The following is a 26,192-nucleotide window of genomic DNA, read 5'->3' on the forward strand; positions in this document are numbered from 1 at the left end:
AGAGAACAGATGATTTACACTGGAATAATATTTCACTATTTTACTGTATTTCTGATCAAATAAACGCAGCTAGAGTCTATATATCATATCAACTAACCAAGCTTATTATCAGCCACAAAATTGATGGGTTTTTTTCATGATTCTTTGATGAATAGAAAGTTCAAAAGAACAGCATTTATTTAAAATATAATCTTTTGCTACATTATAAATGTCTTTACTGTCACTTTGAATCCAATTAATGCATCAGAGATTAATAAAAGTATTAGTTTCTTAAAAACGTCCCTAAACGTTGAAATGTAATATGAATATGTGTGGGTTGATGTTTTGACTATAATAAAGTGCATTATATTCAGATGTGATGTTGTTAATTGTTGGATAGAAGTTTTTATGCTAATCTGATGTTAGATAATAGATCTCACAGCAACAGAAAGCGTGTGATGTGTGTGTGTAATGTGATGTGTGTGTGTGATGTGTGTGTGTGTCTAATGTTTCCTGAAGTCCTGGTGTTGTGTTGATATTCTGCGCTGATTTCCCAGTGGAGTCTCTCTCGCTCTCTGTGCAAAAACAACATTATTACGAGCTTGATCAGCCTGTCATCTGTGCTGCCAGACACACACACACACACACACACACACACACACACACACACACACACACACACACACTCATTCACGCACACACACACACACACTCATTCACGCACACGCACACACACACTCATTCACGCACACACTCACTCTCTCTCTCACACACACACACACACACACACACACTCATTCACGCACACACTCACGCACACACACACTCACTCACACGCACACACACACTCACTCACACTCACTCATTCACTCACACACGTACGCACGCACGCACACACACACACACTCTCTCTTTCTCTCTCTCAGTCGAGTCATTAGTATGTGGTTAGAACACAATCAACTCAACAGTCAATTAGAATAATTTTAATTCACGCTTCAGCGGTTCAGTTTAATTGTGCCGTAGAGGAAAGAGACGACAAAATCTTTTCTGTCTTTACTCTTAAACTGCACACGTATGGTAATATTCACACACACACACAGATCAGAATCAGTGTCAGATGTTCTGAATCTACACACTTACTGTCCTCGAGAGTCTCTGATGGAGAAACCAAGCTCAGCTCTGTGTGTGAGTGTGAGTGTGAGTGTGTGTGAGTGAGTGAGTGAGTGTGAGAGTGTGAGTGTGAGTGTGTGTGTGAGAGTGTGTTTGAGAGTGTGAGTGTGAGTGTGTGTGTGTGTGTGTGTGTGTGTGAGTGAGTGAGTGTGTGTGTGTGAGTGTGTGGACCCCGCATGAAACACCTTTTCTCAGGCCCTGCTGAGATCTGATTGGCTGAGATGTAGAATAATCATCATGTGGTGTGAGTCTCCTGTGGAGATAATCACTGACCTCAGATCAGCTTAAAGTCTTCACATTATAAACTCAGCAGAGTTACTCTCGTTCTGGAGAACAAACCCGAGTATCTAAACCAGCACGGATGATTCTTCTGCATTCACAGGATCAGAAATACTGTAAAACAGTGACATATTATTATAATGTAAATCATCTGTTCTCTATGTGAATATATATAAAGTGTAATTTATTCCTGTGATCAAAGCTGAATGTTCAGCATCATTACTCCAGTCTTCAGTGTCACATGATCCTTCAGAAATCACTCTAATATGATGATTTGATGATCAAAAGGATTAGTTCACTTCAGAATTAACATTTTCCTCCTCGTCATCCAAGATGTTCAAGTCTTTTTCTTCAGTGGAAAAGAAATGAAGGTTTTTGAGGAAAACACTCCAGATGTTTCTCCATATAGTGTCTTCAATGGGGTCCAACGGGTCGAAGGTCCAGATGTGAGTTTCAGTGCAGCTTCAGAGTCTCGACACGATCCAGCCGAGGAATAAGAGTCTCATCTAGACAAACCAGCCGACATTTATAATAAAATAAACATTTAGATACTTTTAACCACAAATGCTGGTCTTGCACGACTTCACACATTACAGAATCAGGTTGAAAGGTCAAGCATGACGTAGGCAGAAGAACCGACCCAGTGTTTACAAAGCGAACGTGCAAAGACTGAGTCAAACTTCATTTTACAAATAAAAGGTAAAATGAATTTGGAGGAGAAAATGAGATGGAGTTTTTCACCCTTTCCTTCATTTCTGAACACGCATGACCTTTCACCCTGATTGCGTAATGTGTGGCGCATCACAGCCAGTGCAAGACGTACTGAGGGCGTGGCCTCTTGAGTGACAGGTGGATTACCGCCAGAGCATGTGAGCGGAGTGGAGCGGTGAGAATCTCCGCTCATCGCTCACGGAACTGTTCACCCCTCCGCTCCCCCGCTCAAAGCTACATCAGGCCGCTCCGCTCGTTATCGCTCAGCGCTCAAGGAGGTTTGCTTCGCGCTCCACTCAAATCGCCCCCCGCTCACTCCAAAAAAGGAAAAAAATCTACATGTATATCACTTTTAGCTTAGACCACAGCCTTACCTCCTAAAGAATGAGTAACAACAACATTTTTCAAATAGAAATGTTTTATTTCAAATTACAGGCTTATGTAAGAAGGAATATAGCCTGTCACGACACACATGAGGGAGACAGTAGATCCAAGTGCAGTGAGATATTTATTGGGTAATCCGTGAAGCGTAATCCAGTCCAGGCAAGTGTCAAATACCATACAAGCAATCTAAACGAGAACAAGGAACAAGCAGGAACAAACCAAGAAGTGTGAGACATAACAAGGACTCCGTAACAAACACTAACACAGACAGGGCATATATACACACAGAACTAACAAGGTGATGGGAACCAGCTGAGTGCAATAATCAGATAAGTGACAGAACAGAATGCTGGGAAATGTAGTCTAATGTGAATGACACCGTGAGAACGAGGACCTCTAGTGAACCCCAGGGAAACACAACCAGACACTGTGACAGAACCTCCCCTCTACGGAGCGGCTACCAGACGCTCCATGACAGCAAACAAGACAACACAAGAGTCCAAGAGGAAGGTGGAACGTGAAAAATCCAAGGGAGGGATGGGAGGGCCAGGACCATGCAGGGGAACAGGAACAGGGGGTGATGGCTTAGCCGGCGGCCAGGACGAAGCAGACAGCTCATCGGGCGGCCCAGGCAAAGCAGACGACCACTCGGGCGGCCACGGCGGTGAAGACCCCTCGGGCGGCCACGGCGGTGAACTTCCCTCGGGCGGCCAGGGCGGAGACTTTCCCTCGGGCGGCCAGGGCGGAGACTTTCCCTCGGGCGGCCAGGGCGGAGACTTTCCCTCGGGCGGCCAGGGCGGAGACTTTCCCTCGGGCGGCCAGGGCGGAGACTTTCCCTCGGGCGGCCAGGGCGGAGACTTTCCCTCGGGCGGCCAGGGCGGAGACTTTCCCTCGGGCGGCCACGGCGGAGAACTTCCCTCGGGCGGCCAGGGCGGAGACTTTCCCTCGGGCGGCCAGGGCGGAGACTTTCCCTCGGGCGGCCAGGGCGGAGACTTTCCCTCGGGCGGCCAGGGCGGAGACTCTCCCTCGGGCGGCCAGGGCGGAGACTCTCCCTCGGGCGGCCAGGGCGGAGACGACCCCTCGGGCGGCCATGGCACCGGAACAGACACCACCGGCTCAGGAACAGACACCACCGGCTCAGGCACTGGAACTGGCACCACCGACTCAGAAACAGGAACTGGCACCACCGACTCAGAAACAGGAACTGGCACCACCGACTCAGAAACAGGAACTGGCACCACCGACTCAGAAACAGGAACTGGCACCACCGACTCAGGCACTGGAACTGGCACCACCGGAACTGGCACTGGAACTGGCACCAACGGCTCAGGCACTGGAACTGGCACCACCGGAACTGGCACCACCGGAACTGGCACCACCGGAACTGGCACTGGAACTGGCACCACCGGCTCCGGCACTGGAACTGGCACCACCGGCTCAGGCACTGGAACTGGCACCACCGGCTCAGGAACTGGCACCAACGGCTCAGGCACTGGAACTGGCACCACCGGCTCAGGCACTGGAACTGGCACCACCGGCTCAGGCACTGGAACTGGCACCACCGGCTCAGGCACTGGAACTGGCACCACCGGCTCGGGCTCAGGAACAGACACCACCGGCTCGGGAACAGACACAGGCTCGAAGGCGGCCATCTTGTCAGGGGACACAGACTCGGCAGGCGTGACGTGAACAGGCTCGGCGGCGGCCATCTTGAACCTCCTCCAAGCATGTAACACCGTCAATGAGTAGAAAAGGAAGACTACCTTCTTGACCGTGGCAGGAGAGATGACGGGTAGTTCGGGGATGGTCTCTGGGATAACAGCGGACTGCACTGGGACGGCTTCTGAAACAACCGCATGCTGTACAGGGACGGCCTCCAAAACGACCGCACGCTGCACTGGGACGGCTTCTGAAACAACCGCATGCTGTACAGGGACGGCCTCTGAAATGACCGCATGCTGCACAGGGACGGCCTCCAAAATGACCGCACGCTGCACAGGGACGGCCTCTGAAATGACCGCATGCTGCACAGGGACGACAACCGGGGCGTTGGGGAGATAAGAGGCCCTTCTCCTCCTCCGTCCTTGATGGCGAGGTGCAGCCTCAGTACTAGACGAGACCAGCGGCGAGGACTTTGAACTGGACAGGACCAGCGGTGAGGACCTTGAGCTGGACGAAACCAGCAGTGAGGATCTTGTGCTGGACGGAACCAGCGGCGAGGATCTTGTACTAGACCAGTCCGGCGGCTCCGGATCAGAAGAATGGCAAGGTGGAGGACGGTGTCGTGGAACTTGTCGACCACCTCCTCCCCTGCAACCTCCCCGAGTTCCGGAGAACTTCGCCAGACGAGTCCCCAGAAACGACTCACCATTTCTGATGGACGAGTTCGCTGAAGCCTTAGCCGCTGCTGCTTCCTCAGTCTGCTGAGCCCATAAGGCAAAACATTGAAAAATGTTTAGTCGAGGCGCTTCCTCCCCGACCTGCGAACCTCCTCTCTGTGGTCCCCTTCCTTCCCCATACACAGGAGAAGGGTTACGGAATCCCGAACTGCTGGATCTATTCATTGTGACGGAGTCCTTCTGTCACGACACACATGAGGGAGACAGTAGATCCAAGTGCAGTGAGATATTTATTGGGTAATCCGTGAAGCGTAATCCAGTCCAGGCAAGTGTCAAATACCATACAAGCAATCTAAACGAGAACAAGGAACAAGCAGGAACAAACCAAGAAGTGTGAGACATAACAAGGACTCCGTAACAAACACTAACACAGACAGGGCATATATACACACAGAACTAACAAGGTGATGGGAAGCAGCTGAGTGCAATAATCAGATAAGTGACAGAACAGAATGCTGGGAAATGTAGTCTAATGTGAATGACACCGTGAGAACGAGGACCTCTAGTGAACCCCAGGGAAACACAACCAGACACTGTGACAATAGCCTACACAAAAAGTCCTGTAAAATTAAACGAATAAATGGGCCTAATAATCTAAATAAAAATTATATAAACAAAAATATGATAAATTTTTTAAAAGTAAATTAACTATAAGGCCAGAATTTTGATAAGTGAACTTCTGCGCAACGCGTAGAATGAACGTTTATCCTGGAGTGACGCGCGGCCAAGATGGCGACGGCCGGCTCCGCCCACTTAAAAAACGCTCTTCAGAAACTTCACGGACACTACGCCCATATTATATACAGTCTATGGTGTGAACGCTGATACAGTCTTCGTTCCTGCAGTGCCTTGACGTGTGTGTGTGTGTGTGTGTGTGTGCAGGACCCAGCACCACCTGTACGGAGGACTCGTGTCATCATCAGGGGGTGTGTCTGCAGCAGTGGGAGGGCTTCTCCTGCGACTGCACCATGACGTCCTACGGGGGCTCGTTCTGCAGCGACCGTGAGTACACTTCTTCATCTTCATCATCATCGTCATCCTCATCTTCTGCTTCTGTTCCTGTGGGACAGACTGGTTTATCCTGCTGTGGTTCATGTGAACAGGGTCCATTAAAGGGATAGTTCACCGAAAGATGAAAATTAGCCCATGATTTACTGTCCACCAACCCATCCTAGGTGTATATGACATTCTTCTTTCAGACGAATACAGTCGGAGTTATATTAAAAAATGTCCTGGCTCTTCCAAGCATTATAATGGCAGTGAATGGCCGTTTCTGTTTTGAAGTCCATAAAAGTGCATCTATCCATTATAAAAGTGCATCTATCCATCATAAAAGTGCATCTATCCATTATAAAAGTGCATCTATCCATTATAAAAGTGCATCTATCCATCATAAAAGTGCATCTATCCATTATAAAAGTGCATCTGTCCATCATAAAAGTGCATCTGTCCATCATGAAAGTGCATCTGTCCATCATAAAAGTGCATCCATCCATTATAAAAGTGCATCCATCCATCATAAAAGTGCATGCATCCATCATAAAAGTGCATCTATCCATTATAAAAGTGCATCTATCCATCATAAAAGTGCATCTGTCCATCATAAAAGTGCATCTGTCCATCATAAAAGTGCATCTATCCATTATAAAAGTGCATCTATCCATGATAAAAGTGCATCTGTCCATCATAAAAGTGCATCTTTCCATTATAAAAGTGCATCTGTCCATCATAAAAGTGCATCTTTCCATTATAAAAGTGCATCTATCCATCATAAAAGTGCATCTATCCATCATAAAAGTGCATCTGTCCATCATAAAAGTGCATCAGTGCATCTATCCATCATAAAAGTGCATCCATCCATTATAAAACTGCATCTATCCATCATAAAAGTGCATCTGTCCATCATAAAAGTGCATCTATCCATTATAAAAGTGCATCTGTCCATCATAAAAGTGCATCTTTCCATTATAAAAGTGCATCTATCCATCATAAAAGTGCATCTGTCCATCATAAAAGTGCATCTATCCATTATAAAAGTGCATCTGTCCATCATAAAAGTGCATCTATCCATCATAAAAGTGCATCTATCCATCATAAAAGTGCATCTGTCCATCATAAAACTGCATCAGTGCATCTATCCATCATAAAAGTGCATCCATCCATTATAAAAGTGCATCTATCCATCATAAAAGTGCATCTGTCCATCATAAAAGTGCATCTATCCATTATAAAAGTGCATCTGTCCATCATAAAAGTGCATCTTTCCATTATAAAAGTGCATCTATCCATCATAAAAGTGCATCTATCCATCATAAAAGTGCATCTGTCCATCATAAAAGTGCATCAGTGCATCTGTCCATCATAAAAGTGCATCTATCCATTATAAAAGTGCATCTGTCCATCATAAAAGTGCATCCATCCATTATAAAAGTGCATCTGTCCATCATAAAAGTGCATCCATCCAAGTGCATCTGTCCATCATAAAAGTGCATCTGTCCATCATAAAAGTGCATCAGTGCATCTGTCCATCATAAAAGTGCATCCATCCATTATAAAAGTGCATCTATCCATCATAAAAGTGCATCCATCCATCATAAAAGTGCATCTATCCATCATAAAAGTGCATCTATCCATTATAAAAGTGCATCTGTCCATCATAAAAGTGCATCTGTCCATCATAAAAGTGCATCTGTCCATCATAAAAGTGCATCAGTGCATCTATCCATCATAAAAGTGCATCTATCCATTATAAAAGTGCATCTATCCATCATAAAAGTGCATCTGTCCATCATAAAAGTGCATCAGTGCATCTATCCATTATAAAAGTGCATCTATCCATTATAAAAGTGCATCTATCCATCATAAAAGTGCATCTATCCATCATAAAAGTGCATCTATCCATTATAAAAGTGCATCTGTCCATCATAAAAGTGCATCTGTCCATCATGAAAGTGCATCTGTCCATCATAAAAGTGCATCCATCCATTATAAAAGTGCATCTGTCCATCATAAAAGTGCATCTTTCCATTATAAAAGTGCATCTATCCATCATAAAAGTGCATCTGTCCATCATAAAAGTGCATCTATCCATTATAAAAGTGCATCTGTCCATCATAAAAGTGCATCTATCCATCATAAAAGTGCATCTATCCATCATAAAAGTGCATCTGTCCATCATAAAAGTGCATCAGTGCATCTATCCATCATAAAAGTGCATCCATCCATTATAAAAGTGCATCTATCCATCATAAAAGTGCATCTGTCCATCATAAAAGTGCATCTTTCCATTATAAAAGTGCATCTATCATCATAAAAGTGCATCTATCCATCATAAAAGTGCATCTGTCCATCATAAAAGTGCATCAGTGCATCTGTCCATCATAAAAGTGCATCTATCCATTATAAAAGTGCATCTGTCCATCATAAAAGTGCATCCATCCATTATAAAAGTGCATCTGTCCATCATAAAAGTGCATCCATCCAAGTGCATCTGTCCATCATAAAAGTGCATCTGTCCATCATAAAAGTGCATCCGTCCATCATAAAAGTGCATCCATCCATTATAAAAGTGCATCTGTCCATCATAAAAGTGCATCCGTCCATCATAAAAGTGCATCCGTCCATCATAAAAGTGCATCCATCCATTATAAAAGTGCATCTATCCATCATAAAAGTGCATCCATCCATCATAAAAGTGCATCTATCCATCATAAAAGTGCATCTATCCATTATAAAAGTGCATCTGTCCATCATAAAAGTGCATCTGTCCATCATAAAAGTGCATCTGTCCATCATAAAAGTGCATCAGTGCATCTATCCATCATAAAAGTGCATCTATCCATTATAAAAGTGCATCTATCCATCATAAAAGTGCATCTGTCCATCATAAAAGTGCATCAGTGCATCTATCCATTATAAAAGTGCATCTATCCATTATAAAAGTGCATCTGTCCATCATAAAAGTGCATCTATCCATTATAAAAGTGCATCTATCCATTATAAAAGTGCATCTATCCATCATAAAAGTGCATCTATCCATCATAAAAGTGCATCTATCCATCATAAAAGTGCATCTATCCATTATAAAAGTGCATCTATCCATCATAAAAGTGCATCTATCCATCATAAAAGTGCATCTATCCATCATAAAAGTGCATCTATCCATCATAAAAGTGCATCTATCCATTATAAAAGTGCATCCATCCATCATAAAAGTGCATCCATCCATTATAAAAGTGCATCTATCCATCATAAAAGTGCATCTATCCATCATAAAAGTGCATCTATCCATTATAAAAGTGCATCCATCCATCATAAAAGTGCATCTATCCATTATAAAAGTGCATCTATCCATCATAAAAGTGCATCTATCCATCATAAAAGTGCATCTATCCATCATAAAAGTGCATCTATCCATTATAAAAGTGCATCTATCCATTATAAATCCATCTATCCATCATAAAAGTGCATCTATCCATTATAAAAGTGCATCTGTCCATCATAAAAGTGCATCTATCCATCATAAAAGTGCATCTATCCATCATAAAAGTGCATCTGTCCATCATAAAAGGGCATCTATCCATTATAAAAGTGCATCTGTCCATCATAAAAGTGCATCTGTCCATCATAAAAGTGCATCTGTCCATTATAAATCCATCTATCCATTCACTGCCATTATAAAGCTTGGAAGAGTCAGGACATATTTTAATATAACTGTGATTGTGTTCGTCTGAAAGAAGAATGTCATATACACCTAGGATGAGTTGAGGGAGAGTAAATCATGGACTAATTTTCATCTTTGGTGAACTATCCCTTTAACCCAGTGGTTCCCAATTCCAGTCCTCGTGACCCATTGCTCTGCACATTTTGTAGGTCTCTCTTATCTGACACACTCAGTTCAGTTCATGGAGTCTCTCCTAATGAGCTGATGATCTGGTTCAGGTGTGTTAAATAAGGGAGACATACAAAATGTGCAGAGCAGTGGGTCACGAGGACTGGAATTGGGAACCTCTGCTTTAACCCTTCAGTGGATGATGTGTAGATGTAGGTTTGTGTGTTTCGGGATGTTGTGTGTTTCTGAGCGCACGCCGTCTTCATTATCGCTTACTGCGTCTAATTTGATGCTAATTTCATCTCCTCTCTTAATCAGCTGATTTATTGTGGTTATTAATTGGTTTTTCGAGCCCTCCCTGTTGGCTTCGTTGGATTAATTGGTCGCTAAGTGAAATGATTAGCATGTGAGCCGCTTCATCTGTGCACTTCCTGTTTCCTGCAGAACATCTGGTTTACTGCAGCGCTGTGTGTGTTTAAGCTGATCACTAGCAAACATTCCTGCTGGATCTAGATCAGGTCTGATGGTGCGGTTACGTGTTGAGAAGGGCCTGAAACAGTTACTCGATGGTTGTGGAGTAAATGCTAAAGGTGAAGCAGAAACCCTGCAGAGTCAACAGTGATTACAAGGTGTTTGGTTTCATTTCTTCACTCATTTCATTTCTTTGTTGTCTAATTTATGACTGTGTGTCAAAACACTTCTTTTTGTGATTATTTATTCGGTTTTTAAATATACACATCAGTTTTGTTACGCAACAATCATATCAGTGACGTGATGATCCGGGTCTCTGGGCTCTTCGTCTGTGTGTGTTGATCTGTGTGTGTGTGTGTGTGTGTGTGTGTGTTGATCTGTGTGTGTGTGTGTGTTGATGAAGCTGTTTTGATGTGACGCCGCTCACACTTGCTGTTGATCGTTCCTTTCACTGGTTTCTCTCCTGCAAACGCTCTGGTTCAGCTTCGGTTTGACACACACACACACACACACACACACACACACACACACACACACACAGACAGAAACACACTGGGCTTCTTTCTTTAATAGGTCAGTTTGGCTGTGAATACAGAATTCAGGGCTGAAAGATTTGTGTGTTTTCATCTGCAGCTGCAGCACACACACACACACACACACACACTAATTTACATGTAAATGAGGTCATACCGTGTAAAGGCTTCTATAAAACACTGCCTGCTGTTTTAAGTGAATCAGTACGCAGTGTCTAGTGCTGATGTTTCAAACAGTAGCATACTTTATTGTTGTCATTTGTGTGTGTTTAATTCAGTTAATTCACATTGCTAATACAATTTAAAATGTAAAAGTGTTGTCAGTCTGATCAGACGAGTCGAGACATGTTCAGATCTCGGCTGATGTCACTTTCTGTTCATCATCACTCAGGAAGCAGAAGGTTCGGTCGAGGCTAGTGACCCGTCTCTGAACTCGTCTGTTATCCGACTGACAACAGCATGTGTGAGAGAGCCATTAATGTCAGGAGTGATCATCATCATCATCATCATCATCATCATCCTCATCATCATCTTCATCATCATCATCATCATCCTCATCTTCATCATCCTCATCATCATCCTCATCATCATCATCATCTTCATCATCATCATCTTCATCATCATCCTCATCATCATCCTCATCATCCTCATCCTCATCCTCATCCTCATCCTCATCATCCTCATCCTCATCCTCATCCTCATCCTCATCATCATCTCCATCATCATCATCATCCTCATCATCATCCTCATCCTCATCTTCATCCTCATCATCCTCATCCTCATCATCATCTTCATCATCATCATCTTCTTCATCATCATCCTCATCTTCATCATCAAGACACACACAGAATGAGGAGGGAAACAGTAGTGGGCGTTGACCATTCGCTAAGCCCCGCCCCCTTGTGTCTTAGTCCAGTCATATTCTGAGTCATTCTCAGACAAGCCCAGTGAATATGAATTCTGCAGATGATTGTGTATTCATATTATTCAGTGTTTGAGTCACGTAGCGCTCGTCCTTGAAGTGATCAAATGAAACACAGGCGCTTATGAACCCTGACGGTGCAGAATATATTTATTCTGAGAGCTGGATTGTGTCTGAATCTGACTCATCACAACTAATGACTCATTATTGACACTCCGCTTCAACACTCTGTTGAACAGCACAAAGTTTTTGTTCCTTTCTCACTCGAAAGCTGAAAGACATCCTATATTACTACGTTAAACTCTAAACACACACAGTCTCCATGAACTGTTGCACCTGTCAGTCACAGCTGTGCTGGCGTGCTATTGGTCCGAATGTGTGTCAATCTGGTTCTGGTGGCCACGCCCCCTTCACGTGATTATCGTTGTTTCTTGATCTGGCGTGTTTGGTTTTTTTTCGTTTGATTTTTATGCTATTTCCAGTGTTATTTTAGTATCATTGAAATTCTATAATAGTTTTATCATAGTGTAACTTCGCTGATTCACGTTTATTTGTCAGCTCCACTCATACTACAGGTTGTGCTCATGCATGTTTGCGTCCCTCCCACGGACAGTCGGATCAACAGAGGGTTATTAACTGGTGCTCTTAAGTCATTTTTGACAGAAACATTTTACATTTTTTATTTTTTTATTTTTTACTTTATTGGAATAGTACGAAACTTGGCAAAAGTTTTGGCACTTGCTGTGTAAACAAAAAATAAATAAATCATGGACATGATTCGAAAAGGTAAAATGGTCCTGAAATAATAATCACTCTTGTGAGTTTCCTCTAGTGGAAGCGTTTGGTACTGCAGCCGAACAACATCTCACTGAAAGCTCAGATATCATGAGATATCAACCTCAAATTTGGAACACAACTTGTTTAGGTGTTTAGGTTTTGACCAAACTTCAGTATGTTGCTCTAAAGCATTCAAGATTTACAACAGTTTAACTTGGACATTTATTTTCAGATCTTTGCTCAAAAAGTATAAAAAAATACAAAAATTAAACAGCCCTAAAAATACAAAATCTTAAATAAAAAACATTATCAAACTAAAATATCATTTTCACTGAGAAAAAAAAAGAGCAGCAGAGGGTTAACAGGGCAGATCTTGTAAGTAGGTTTATCACTGACACCTGTATTGTACTCTGTCGACTCTTTAAACAGTTGTGTGGTAAATATGGAGCACTAAAGCAGATTTCTTCTATGACTGGATGCGACAGCGTTTTGCTGCAGGCGGAACTTCTAAGGATGTTCAGACTGCAAAACAGCACAAAGAAGCTGAGAGAAACGTCCGTAGCACAGCTTTAGAGTATTTCACCGCAGAGCATCAGAATGAAGGTCCTTCGTCACCAGGGAAAGTTTCTCCTTCTAGAGCTTTTCTCCTTCTCTTCGACTCCACATTAATGATGAGCGCAGAGAGTTGGTGCTCTGAATATCAGATGAGGATGAGGAGTCCTCGATGAAGGAGTTTAATTCATGAGGCATGAAGCTGTACGAAGCCACAGATCGACCTTTAGCTGAACTCTCAAGAGAGAGAGAGAGAGAGAGATCTCATTGGCTCGTTATCTCCACAGACAGCGAGATCTCATTGGCTCGTTATCTCCACAGACAGAGAGATCTCATTGGCTCGTTATCTCCACAGACAGCGAGATCTCATTGGCTCGTTATCTCCACAGACAGCGAGATCTCATTGGCTCGTTATCTCCACAGACAGCGAGATCTCATTGGCTCGTTATCTCCACAGACAGCGAGATCTCATTGGCTCGTTATCTCCACAGACAGCGAGATCTCATTGGCTCGTTATCTCCACAGACAGCGAGATCTCATTGGCTCGTTATCTCCACAGACAGAGAGATCTCATTGGCTCGTTATCTCCACAGACAGCGAGATCTCATTGGCTCGTTATCTCCACAGAGAGCGAGATCTCATTGGCTCGTTATCTCCACAGACAGAGAGATCTCATTGGCTCGTTATCTCCACAGAGAGCGAGATCTCATTGGCTCGTTATCTCCACAGACAGAGAGATCTCATTGGCTCGTTATCTCCACAGACAGCGAGATCTCATTGGCTCGTTATCTCCACAGACAGAGAGATCTCATTGGCTCGTTATCTCCACAGAGACCGAGATCTCATTGGCTCGTTATCTCCACAGAGACTGAGATCTCATTGGCTCGTTATCTCCACAGACAGAGAGATCTCATTGGCTCGTTATCTCCACAGAGACCGAGATCTCATTGGCTCGTTATCTCCACAGAGAGCGAGATCTCATTGGCTCGTTATCTCCACAGACAGAGAGATCTCATTGGCTCATTATCTCCACAGAGACCGAGAGATCTCATTGGCTCGTTATCTCCACAGACAGAGAGATCTCATTGGCTCGTTATGGCTCGTTATCTCCACAGACAGCGAGATCTCATTGGCTCGTTATGGCTCGTTATCTCCACAGAGAGCGAGATCTCATTGGCTCATTATCTCCACAGACAGAGAGATCTCATTGGCTCGTTATCTCCACAGACAGCAAGATCTCATTGGCTCGTTATCTCCACAGACTCGTTATCTCCACAGACAGAGAGATCTCATTGGCTCATTATCTCCACAGACAGCGAGATCTCATTGGCTCGTTATCTCCATAGACAGAGAGATCTCATTGGCTCGTTATCTCCACAGACCTCATTGGCTCGTTATCTCCACAGACAGCGAGATCTCATTGGCTCGTTATCTCCACAGACAGCGAGATCTCATTGGCTCGTTATCTCCACAGACAGCGAGATCTCATTGGCTCGTTATCTCCACAGACAGAGAGATCTCATAGGCTCGTTATCTCCACAGACAGAGAGATCTCATTGACTCGTTATCTCCACAGACCTCATTGGCTCGTTATCTCCACAGACAGCGAGATCTCATTGGCTCGTTATCTCCACAGACAGCGAAATCTCATTGGCTCGTTATCTCCACAGACAGCGAGATCTCATTGGCTCGTTATCTCCACAGACAGCGAGATCTCATTGGCTCGTTATCTCCACAGACAGAGAGATCTCATTGGCTCGTTATCTCCACAGACAGAGAGATCTCATTGGCTCGTTATCTCCACAGACAGCGAGATCTCATTGGCTCGTTATCTCCACAGACAGAGAGATCTCATTGGCTCATTATCTCCACAGAGACCGAGATCTCATTGGCTCGTTATCTCCACAGACAGAGAGATCTCATTGGCTCGTTATCTCCACAGACCTCATTGGCTCGTTATCTCCACAGACAGCGAGATCTCATTGGCTCGTTATCTCCACAGACAGCGAGATCTCATTGGCTCGTTATCTCCACAGACAGCGAGATCTCATTGGCTCGTTATCTCCACAGACAGCGAGATCTCATTGGCTCGTTATCTCCATTGGCTCGTTATCTCCACAGACAGCGAGATCTCATTGGCTCGTTATCTCCACAGAGAGCGAGATTGTATGACGCTGCAGTGACAGTCATGTGTGTGTTTAATACATATGATCCTTCTGACATGAAGCAGCATAAAAATCGTCAACATCTGGAGTTAAGAGCTTAATGATCATGTTTATAATCAGAACAGGGATTTTTCTCTTCGAAACTAAACCACAAACACAGAATCTCTTCCTGTTCATTTTTCAGATTGAGTTGGAGACTGCGGTGTTTCTGTGGCTGTGTGTGTTAGCGAGTGTTAGCTGTGTGTGTTAGCGAGCGTTAGCAACACTTTTACTGCATGTAATCACTGAATGAGTCGCTCAGAGGCCGCGAGGGCAGGTCTGGCAACCGATGGCTCGTCTGCCCTTCACTATCTCTCCAGTAATTACAGCCGTGCCTGATGAGCCGTGCTTTATTGCTCTTCTGCTAACAGGGAAGAAGCACATCCCAGAGAAATCCCACTCGCTTCTGGTCCTGCTTACAGCTCTTCAATCAGGCTCTCGTTTTCCCCGCTGGAAGACCAGATGAGTCCAGCTCCTGATGCTAGCTGCAGTTAGCCTGGCTGTAATGGATCCTCTACAGGCATTAGCTGGGCTGAACTGGTCTTAACTTTCAGAGCTCAAGCAATAGAGTGGCAGTAGCAACACCAAGGTCATTTATTCGATTCCCATGAAAGGCAAGAACTGATCAAACATGGAGCTTGAAAGCAATGTAAGTTGCTTTGGATAAAAACGTCTGCCAAATACATTCATGTTAAAGAAAAGGATCTTTAGCTGGTCTAGATGGACTGCCTGGTCAGTTCTCTTGGCTAGTGTTGACCCATGTTCTAACCAGCTACAATCTCCCATTAACCAGGCTGAGCACCAAGTTTAATTCTCCACAAATTGGGTTATTTAAACCCAGCCACTGTTTTCTCCAGCAGGATTTATGTATTGTGGCGTTTTTCTTGTCCAGCCAACATAAAACACCTTTGAATAATGTGAAATCTTTTGTCATAACCACATTCCCTCAGTTTCATGACTGAACTCTGCCTCCTTCAGTCCGTAGGGATCAGAGCGTTGTTTTCCCCACCACAGCTTTTAAATAACGTGTGTGTGAGCGCTCAGAGCTTTAGAAACACATTAGCTTGAACCCAGAAGCTTGACTCAAGTCTGTAACTTTCAATGGATCTTCTGCTCCATTAAGGGTCAGGAGTTTCCTCTCAGGAAGCCTGAGCAGGAACAGTGATCGATGCCAATCTCCCAAATGGATTTCAGGCTGTGGAGGGGCTGTGCACTATGGATTTTTTTACACACACACACACACACACACACACACACACACACACACACACACACACACACACACACACACTTACTCTCGGCACTGTAACAGCATCAGGCTGCTGAAACCCATCCGTAGCTGTCATCTACACACACACACACACACACACACACACGCACACACACACACACACTGAAACCCATCCGTAGCTGTCATCTATACACACACACACACACACACACACACACACACACTGAAACCCATCCGTAGCTGTCATCTACACACACACACACACGCACACACACACACTGAAACCCATCCGTAGCTGTCATCTACACACACACACACACACACACACACACACACACTGAAACCCATCCGTAGCTGTCATCTACTCATTGATCTGAGGCTGGTTTCCATCTCGCGTGGAGTTTGTCTCTGCTAATGGACGCTGTTGAATCCAGTCTTAATCTGCTCAGAGACCTTAAGATCTTGCATGGAGTCAGCGCTAATCTGTCATTTGCCTTCAGCCATTTGGATATTAAAGTCATAATTAGTTCCAGCGGCCGTGAACGAGTTCATGAGAGCGCAGCTTTAATTGTCTACAGTAACAGTCAATAACGCCTCAGACATCAGAGTTCTGAAGAGCAGACGAACCTCAGAGAACTGATGTGTTATTCAGTGAGTGTGTGTGTGTGTGTGTGTGTGTGTGTGTGTGTCTGTGTGTGTCTGTGTGTGTCTGTGTGTGTCTGTGTGTGTCTGTGTGTGTCTGTGTGTGTGTGTGTGTGTGTGTGTGTGTGTGTCTCTCAGGGGTTTTAACTTTGTGTTTGTTGTGTTTGTCAGTAGCAAACCTGTGCAGTGTGTCTGTGCTTATAAAGATAATTAGAGTGTGAGTGAGTGAGTGAGTGAGTTGAGTCAGTGATGTGTCTAGTACTAGAGTAATAGAGTACTACAGTAATAGAGTAATAGAGTAATAGGGCACTACAGTACTAGAGTAATAGAGTACTACAGTAATAGAGTACTACAGTAATAGAGTAATAGAGTACTAGAGTTCCAGAGTTCCAGAGTACCAGAGTAATAGAGTTCTAGAGTACCAGAATAATAGAGTGATAGAGTAATAGAGTACTAGAGTAATACAGTAAGAGTACTAGAGTACTAGAGTACTAGAGTACTAGAGTAATAGAGTAATAGAGTACTACAGTAATAGAGTACTAGAGTAATAGAGTAATAGGGCACTACAGTACTAGAGTAATATAGTACTAGAGTAATAGAGTACTACAGTAATAGAGTACTAGAGTACTACAGTAATAGAGTACTAGAGTACTAGAGTTCTAGAGTACCAGAGTACCAGAATAATAGAGTGATAGAGTAATAGAGTAATAGAGTAATGGAGTAATAGAGTAATAGAGTACCAGAATAATAGAGTAATAGAGTACTAGAGAAATACAGTTAGAGTACTAGAGTAATAGAGTACTAGATTACTAGAGTAATAGAGCACCAGAGTACCAGAATAATAGAGTTATAGAGTACTAGAGTAATAGAGTACTAGATTACTAGAGTAATAGAGTACCAGAATAATAGAGTAATAGATTACTAGAGTAATAGAGTACCAGAATAATAATAGAGTAATAGAGTACTAGAGTAATAGAGCACCAGAGTACCAGAATAATAGAGTACTAAAGTAATAGAGTACTAGATTACTAGAGTAATAGAGCACCAGAGTACCAGAATAATAGAGTACTAAAGTAATAGAGTACTAGATTACTAGAGTAATAGAGTACCAGAATAATAGAGTAATAGAGTACCAGAATACCAGAATAATAGAGTAATAGAGTAATAGAGTAATAGAGAGTACCAGAGTACCAGAGTACCAGAATAATAGAGGAATAGAGTACTAGAGTAATAGAGTACCAGAGTACCAGAATAATAGAGTAATAGAGCACTAGAGTAATAGAGCACTAGAGTAAAAGAGTACCAGAATAATAATAGAGAAATAGAGTTCTAGATTACAAGAGTAATAGAGCACCAGAGTACCAGAATAATAGAGTACTAGATTACTAGAGTAATAGAGTACCAGAGTACCAGAATAATAGAGTAATAGAGTAATAGAGTAATAGAGTACTAGAGTACTAGAGTACTAGAGTGCCAGAGTACCAGAATAATAGAGTACTAGAGTACCAGAGTACCAGAGTACCAGAGTACCAGAATAATAGAGTAATAGAGCACTAGAGTAAAAGAGTACCAGAATAATAATAGAGAAATAGAGTACTAGATTACAAGAGTAATAGAGCACCAGAGTACCAGAATAATAGAGTAATAGAGTACTAGAGTAATAGAGTACCAGAATAGTACTAGAGTACTAGAGTAATAGAGCACCAGAGTACCAGAATAATACAGTAATAGAGTAGTAGAGTACTAGAGGACCAGAATAATAGAGTAATAGAGTAGTAGAGTACTAGAGGACCAGAATAATAAAGTAATAGAGTAATAGAGTACTAGAGCACTTCAGTAATAGAATAATAGAGTACTAGAGCACTACAGTAATAGAGTACTAGAGTACTAGAGTAATAGAGTACTCTAGAGTACCAGAATAATAGAGTAATAGAGTAATAGAGTAATAGAGTACTAGAGTACTAGAGTACTAGAGTACCAGAGTACCAGAATAATAGAGTACTAGAGTACTAGAGTACCAGAGTACCAGAATAATAGAGTAATAGAGTACTAGAGTACCAGAGTACCAGAATAATAGAGTAATAGAGCACTAGATTACAAGAGTAATAGAGCACCAGAGTACCAGAATAATAGAGTAATAGAGTACTAGAGTAAGATTACTAGAGTAATAGAGTACCAGAATAATAGAGTAATAGAGTACTAGAGTAATAGAGTACCAGAATAGTACTAGAGTACTAGAGTAATAGAGCACCAGAGTACCAGAATAATACAGTAATAGAGTAATAGAGTACTAGAGCACTTCAGTAATAGAATAATAGAGTACTAGAGCACTACAGTAATAGAGTACTAGAGTACTAGAGTAATAGAGTACTCTAGAGTACCAGAATAATAGAGTAATAGAGTAATAGAGTACTAGAGTAATAGATTAATAGAGTACCAGAGTAATAGAGTACCAGAGTACCAGAGTACCAGAATAATAGAGTAATAGAGTACCGGAATAATAGATTAATAGAGTACTATAGTACTAGAGTAATAGAGTACCAGAGTACCAGAATAATAGAGTAATAGAGTACTAGAGTAATAGAGTACCAGAATAATAGAGTAATAGAATAATAGAATAATAGAGTAATAGAGTAATAGAGTACTAGAGTACCAGAGTACCAGAATAATAGAGTACCAGAATAATAGTGTACCAGAGTACCAGAGTAATAGAGTACCAGAGTAATATAGTACCAGAGTAATAGAGTACCAGAGTAATAGAGTAGTAATAGAGTACCAGAGTAATAGAGTAGTAATAGAGTACCAGAGTACCAGAGTACCAGAGTAATAGAGTACCAGAGTAATAGAGTACTCTAGAGTACCAGAATAATAGAGTAATAGAGTAATAGAGTACTAGAGTAATAGAGTAATAGAGTACCAGAGTAATAGAGTACCAGAGTACCAGAATAATAGAGTAATAGAGTACCAGAATAATAGATTAATAGAGTACTATAGTACTAGAGTAATAGAGTACCAGAGTACCAGAATAATAGAGTAATAGAGTACTAGAGTAATAGAGTACCAGAATAATAGAGTAATAGAATAATAGAATAATAGGGTAATAGAGTAATAGAGTACTAGAGTACCAGAGTACCAGAATAATAGAGTACCAGAATAATAGTGTACCAGAGTACCAGAGTAATAGAGTACCAGAGTAATAGAGTACCAGAGTAATAGAGTAGTAATAGAGTACCAGAGTAATAGAGTAATAGAGTACCAGAGTACCAGAGTACCAGAGTAATAGAGTACCAGAGTACCAGAATAATAGAGTAATAGAGTACTAGAGTAAGATTACTAGAGTAATAGAGTACCAGAATAATAGAGTAATAGAGTACTAGAGTAATAGAGTACCAGAATAATAGAGTAATAGAGTACTAGAGTAATAGAGTACCAGAATAATAGAGTAATAGAGTACCAGAGTACCAGAGTACCAGAGTAATAGAGTAATAGAGTACTAGAGTACTAGTGTACCAGAGTACCAGAATAATAGAGTACTAGAGTACCAGAGTACCAGAATAATAGAGTACTAGAATAATAGAGTAATAGAGTACCAGAGTACCAGAGTACCAGAGTACCAGAGTACCAGAATAATAGAGTACCAGAATAATAGAATAATAGAGTACTACAGAATCTACTGCTTATGACATTGACAGGTCAACTGAGAATATCCACCAGAAAACACTGATTTTGCGTTGCTTTTTTACACACACAATATATATATATATATATATATATATATATATATATATATATATATACAGTATATATATATATATATATATATATGAGTGTGTGTGAGTGTGTGAGTGAGTGAGTCAGTGTGTGTGTGTGTGTGTGTTTTCATGGCCGTTTCCTGTTGATTGATGGCCTCTATTGACTGGCTTTTCTTCTTGATGTTATTAATAATGATGAGAGATTACTCCAGTCCATTATCACAACACAGTAAATGATGACCAAACGCAGCAATAACACACACGATAACACACACAACGACTGTGTTCTGTCACTCAAACTCCAGTTATCAGGTGGAGACGGACATTCGGGTAACCGTGTGTGTGTGTGTGTGTGTGTGTGTGTGTGTGTGTGCTCCTGTAAATCCCACTCTCTGTATTTACACTCTCTGTCAGACTTTTGCATGTTGCAGAATGAATGTCTGATTCAGTTCAGACTTTTACCGTTAAAGTCCCGATCTCCGGCGTGAGTCATGACTCATCATATGTCTCCAGTTCAGTCACATGATCAATCAAAGCTCCTCACAAGCAGATTTTCCACACACTGAGAAAGATAATACTTGTGTCATATTATAATACGTAATACATATGATATTTTAAAAATGCAATAAACATTAATTTAACAACATTAAATGTAATATAAAACCCTAATGTACATAACTGATAAGAAAAACTATGAAGAAACAGCTATTTCAACAAAAATACATCAAATGTGTCGTTTCACGCAGGGAATTGTGGAAATGTCACTGTAAATTATACAATAACTTGTTTTTTTTCACTTTCAAAAACTGTAAATTTAATTAAACGTACGGTTAGATCTATCACAGTTATTCAACATATATAGTACGGAAACTTTCTGTTAACCAATTAACAGTTTTTTACTGTAGCATTTTTTTTACCGTCTTTTACCGTTAAAGTCCCGATCTCCGGCGTGAGTCATGACTCATCATATGTCTCCGCATCTGTTTGTGAAGCGCGCGGTCCGACGGGACGAGGGTGATCGTGTTTCTGCAGATGCTTGTCTGTCTGTGAGGAGCGAGAGGAAACACACACATTTGTTCAGGGTGTTGTTAGCACACGACTGTAATCAAAAGTTGGAGAGTAACACACACCATCTGCCAGTAACGACACGCTAGCGCTCAAGTCTCGCTCTGGATGAAGGACAAGATCAGTAATGCTGCAAACTCACTGTTTGGGGAGATTTACAGATTGAGATTCACACCCTCCTGGAAGTCTTGTTGGATTGTTTCAGTCTTTTCATGAGGCATTTGGCATGTCATTAGCTGTGCTTCCATCCAAAGTTGTGATTTAACTGGAAATATGGCATAAAACATTTATGAATAAAGCAGCGTTTCCATCCCTTGTGTTCAAGAGAACAGAACCATCACTAAACATCAGTAATAAACTGTAGTTTCCTGCAATCGGCTGTTTTCCCTCCATCATAAACGAGTGTGTCTCCGAGCGACAGACGAAACACAAAACGCTGTCATGTTCTCTGGCGTTCGGATGCTGGTGTTCGGGAACACACTCGTGTGACAGACGCTCCTGGAGGGAGTTAAACCAAATCATTCTGATCACACACTTCAACTCTGGCATTTCAGAAACACCGTTTATATGCATGTCTTATCGGATAAACACATGATATGCATATTCCAAAATGTGCATAAAAATCGGTGAACGTAAAAATCTACTTTTGCAAACCGCTGCATTTTCTTCAGCATTGAAATGAAAGTCTTCTCTGGTGTCTCTGAGAGCCGCACACGTTTGGCATGATGATTTCCGGGATAACATGGAATGTGGGATTTCTGCTGGAGTAATCCGTCTGACTGCTGGTTTGAGGCGTTAGATATGCACTGGCCTCTTCAGCGTTTGAGTTCATGCAGCAAACAGAAGTAGAATTTAAATAGAGTTAAAGTGGGTTTATTGCGTGGCTCTAGAAAGGGACTTTCCTCTATTTGCATCAGAAAATCTACGTGTTATTTGTTATTTTTTGGCATACAGCACAGATTCACTGTGATGTGTGTGAAGCTTCTTCAGATCTCGCCGTACTGTGAGTGAATGTTCATCTCTCTCTCTATCGTTCTCTCTCTCTGTCTCTCTCTCTCTCTCTCTCTCTCTCTCTCTCTCTCTCTCTTCAGCAGTCATAATGATTTCCACTGGCCGGCAGAAGTGAAAAATCAATTTGCGTGTCTCTCTCTCTACCGCGACCTCATGCGTCTCGTCTCTGAACGCTTATTAGCGGCACACAGACTCGATGAGCTCGTCTGGTCTGGCTTAAATCCATCGGTGCGTGACTTCAGTTTGAGTTTCCACTGTTTAAGAATGAGACAGTATTTTGATGACACAATAAACCCTATCTGGCTTTAATTCAATATAAACTCTCTCTAAGGCTAGAAACATTATTTAACACAACGCTAGTAACGGCACAATAATCGGTTCTTTGAACACATTATTATCATGTCAGCAAAATCCAATATCAGTTGACATCTAATTCATATGCATTGATATACTGGAACATAAACCAATTTCAGTATATTATTCAGACACCACATATTGTTTCACTAGTGTGTGCAGGACACTATAGGTCATTTATGTAAGTGAGGAGAGCAAAATAAAGTAAACTGTGACAATGCAGTGAAATGTGAAATGGTCAGTTTTTACTAAAACGTCTTGTATTGATTCATCAGAATCTGTCTGGGTTTTCACCAGTGTTTGTGTCTGATGTGAAGGACTGGGGATATCTGGGAATATATGAGAATATCTGGGAATCTCTGAGAATATCTGGGAATATCTGAGAATATCTTGGAATATCTGGGAATATCTTGGAATATCTGGGAATATCTGAGAATATCTGGGAATATCTTGGAATATCTGGGAATTTCTTGGAATATCTGGGAATATCTTGGAATATCTTGGAATATCTGAGAATATCTGTATAATAATATAATTAAAATTCTAACAACAATCAATGTAATGACAATTTTATTATTTGCATGAAAACACTTGAATTAGCCTAATTAAATGACTGTGTGGTTCATAGTGTAAACTCATTAGAGGAAAGATGCTCATTAGCAGAGGAGAAGGGGATTGTGGGTAATCTGATGTGAACGATGAGGAACAGAAGCTGAAGTCACAGAGAGGAATGGAGACACACTGGATTGCTGAGCTTCACTGTGCCGTGTGAACACATGATCGGTGTTTGAGGCTGAGGGAGTGAAAGCTTCTTGCGGTTCTTTAACATTTCATGTGAAACCACCAAACAAGCTTCATCAAACCATCATGTGATCAGACTCACGGGCGAGAGAGCGTCTCATCTCAGACTCACGGGCGAGAGAGCGTCTCATCTCAGACTCACGGGCGAGAGAGCGTCTCAGACTCACGGGCGAGAGAGCGTCTCATCTCAGACTCACGGGCGAGAGAGCGTCTCAGACTCGCGGGGGAGAGAGCGTCTCAAGACTCACGGGGGAGAGAGCGTCTCAGACTCACGGGGGAGAGAGCGTCTCAGACTCACGGGGGAGAGAGCGTCTCATTTCAGACTCACGGGCGAGAGAGCGTCTCAGACTCACGGGGGAGAGAGCGTCTCAGACTCACGGGGGAGAGAGCGTCTCATCTCAGACTCACGGGCGAGAGAGCATCTCATCTCAGACTCACGGGCGAGAGAGCGTCTCATCTCAGACTCACGGGCGAGAAAGCGTTTCAGACTCACGGGGGAGAGAGCGTCTCAGACTCGCGGGGGAGAGAGCGTCTCAGACTCGCGGGGGAGAGAGCGTCTCAGACTCGCGGGGGAGAGAGCGTCTCAGACTCGCGGGGGAGAGAGCGTCTCAGACTCGCGGGGGAGAGAGCGTCTCAGACTCGCGGGCGAGAGAGCGTCTCAGACTCGCGGGCGAGAGAGCGTCTCAGACTCGTGGGGGAGAGAGCGTCTCAGACTCGCGGGCGAGAGAGCGTCTCAGACTCGCGGGCGAGAGAGCGTCTCAGACTCGCGGGCGAGAGAGCGTCTAAGACTCGCGGGGTAGAGAGCATCTCAAGACTCACGGGGGAGAGAGCGTCTCAGACTCGCGGGGGAGAGAGCGTCTCAGACTCGCGGGGGAGAGAGCGTCTCAGACTCGCGGGGGAGAGAGCGTCTCAAGACTCACGGGGGAGAGAGCGTCTCAGACTCACAGGCGAGAGAGCGTCTCATCTCAGACTCACGGGCGAGAGAGCGTCTCAGACTCGCGGGGGAGAGAGCGTCTCAGACTCACGGGGGAGAGAGCGTCTCATCTCAGACTCACGGGCGAGAGAGCGTCTCAAGACTCACGGGCGAGAGAGCGTCTCAGACTCGCGGGGGAGAGAGCGTCTCAGACTCACGGGCGAGAGAGCGTCTCAAGACTCACGGGCGAGAGAGCGTCTCAGACTCGCGGGGGAGAGAGCGTCTCAGACTCACGGGCGAGAGAGCGTCTCAGACTCGCGGGGGAGAGAGCGTCTCAGACTCGCGGGCAAAAGAGAGTCTCTGACTCGCGGGGGAGAGAGCGTCTCAAGACTCACGGGGGAGAGAGCGTCTCAGACTCACAGGCGAGAGAGCGTCTCATCTCAGACTCACGGGCGAGAGAGCGTCTCAGACTCGCGGGGGAGAGAGCGTCTCAGACTCACGGGGGAGAGAGCGTCTCATCTCAGACTCACGGGCGAGAGAGCGTCTCAAGACTCACGGGCGAGAGAGCGTCTCAGACTCGCGGGGGAGAGAGCGTCTCAGACTCACGGGCGAGAGAGCGTCTCAAGACTCACGGGCGAGAGAGCGTCTCAGACTCGCGGGGGAGAGAGCGTCTCAGACTCACGGGCGAGAGAGCGTCTCAGACTCACGGGCGAGAGAGCGTCTCAGACTCATGGGCGAGAGAGCGTCTCAGACTCACGGGGGAGAGAGCGTCTCAGACTCACGGGGGAGAGAGCGTCTCAGACTCACAGGGGAGAGAGCATCTCATCTCAGACTCACGGGCGAGAGAGCGTCTCAGACTCGCGGGCGAGAGTGCGTCTCAGACTCACGGGGGAGAGAGCGTCTCAGACTCGCGGGGGAGAGAGCGTCTCAGACTCGCGGGGGAGAGAGCATCTCATCTCAGACTCACGGGCGAGAGAGCGTCTCAGACTCGCGGGGGAGAGAGCGTCTCAGACTCGCGGGGGAGAGAGCGTCTCAGACTCGCGGGGGAGAGAGCGTCTCATCTCAGACTCACGGGGGAGAGAGCGTCTCAGACTCACGGGCGAGAGAGCGTCTCAGACTCGCGGGGGAGAGAGCGTCTCAGACTCGCGGGGGAGAGAGCGTCTCAGACTCGCGGGGGAGAGAGCGTCTCATCTCAGACTCACGGGGGAGAG

The 26,192-nt window shown here is 43.7% G+C and overlaps 1 protein-coding gene across 2 annotated transcripts in view; it reads left to right on the forward strand.

The window, feature by feature from the left end:
- nrxn2b (neurexin 2b) overlaps window positions 1–26,192 on the forward strand; it is a 471,382-nt gene that overhangs the window by 327,096 nt on the left and 118,094 nt on the right. For both annotated transcript variants that reach the window (XM_084110063.1, XM_084110064.1), the window contains one exon: window positions 5,805–5,924. In XM_084110063.1, the coding sequence (XP_083966189.1) occupies window positions 5,805–5,924 (120 nt within the window). The remainder of the gene's footprint in view (window positions 1–5,804; window positions 5,925–26,192) is intronic.

This window comes from Abramis brama (genome assembly GCF_963993115.1).
Source record: "Abramis brama genome assembly, chromosome: 3".
Lineage (NCBI taxonomy): Eukaryota > Metazoa > Chordata > Actinopteri > Cypriniformes > Leuciscidae > Abramis > Abramis brama.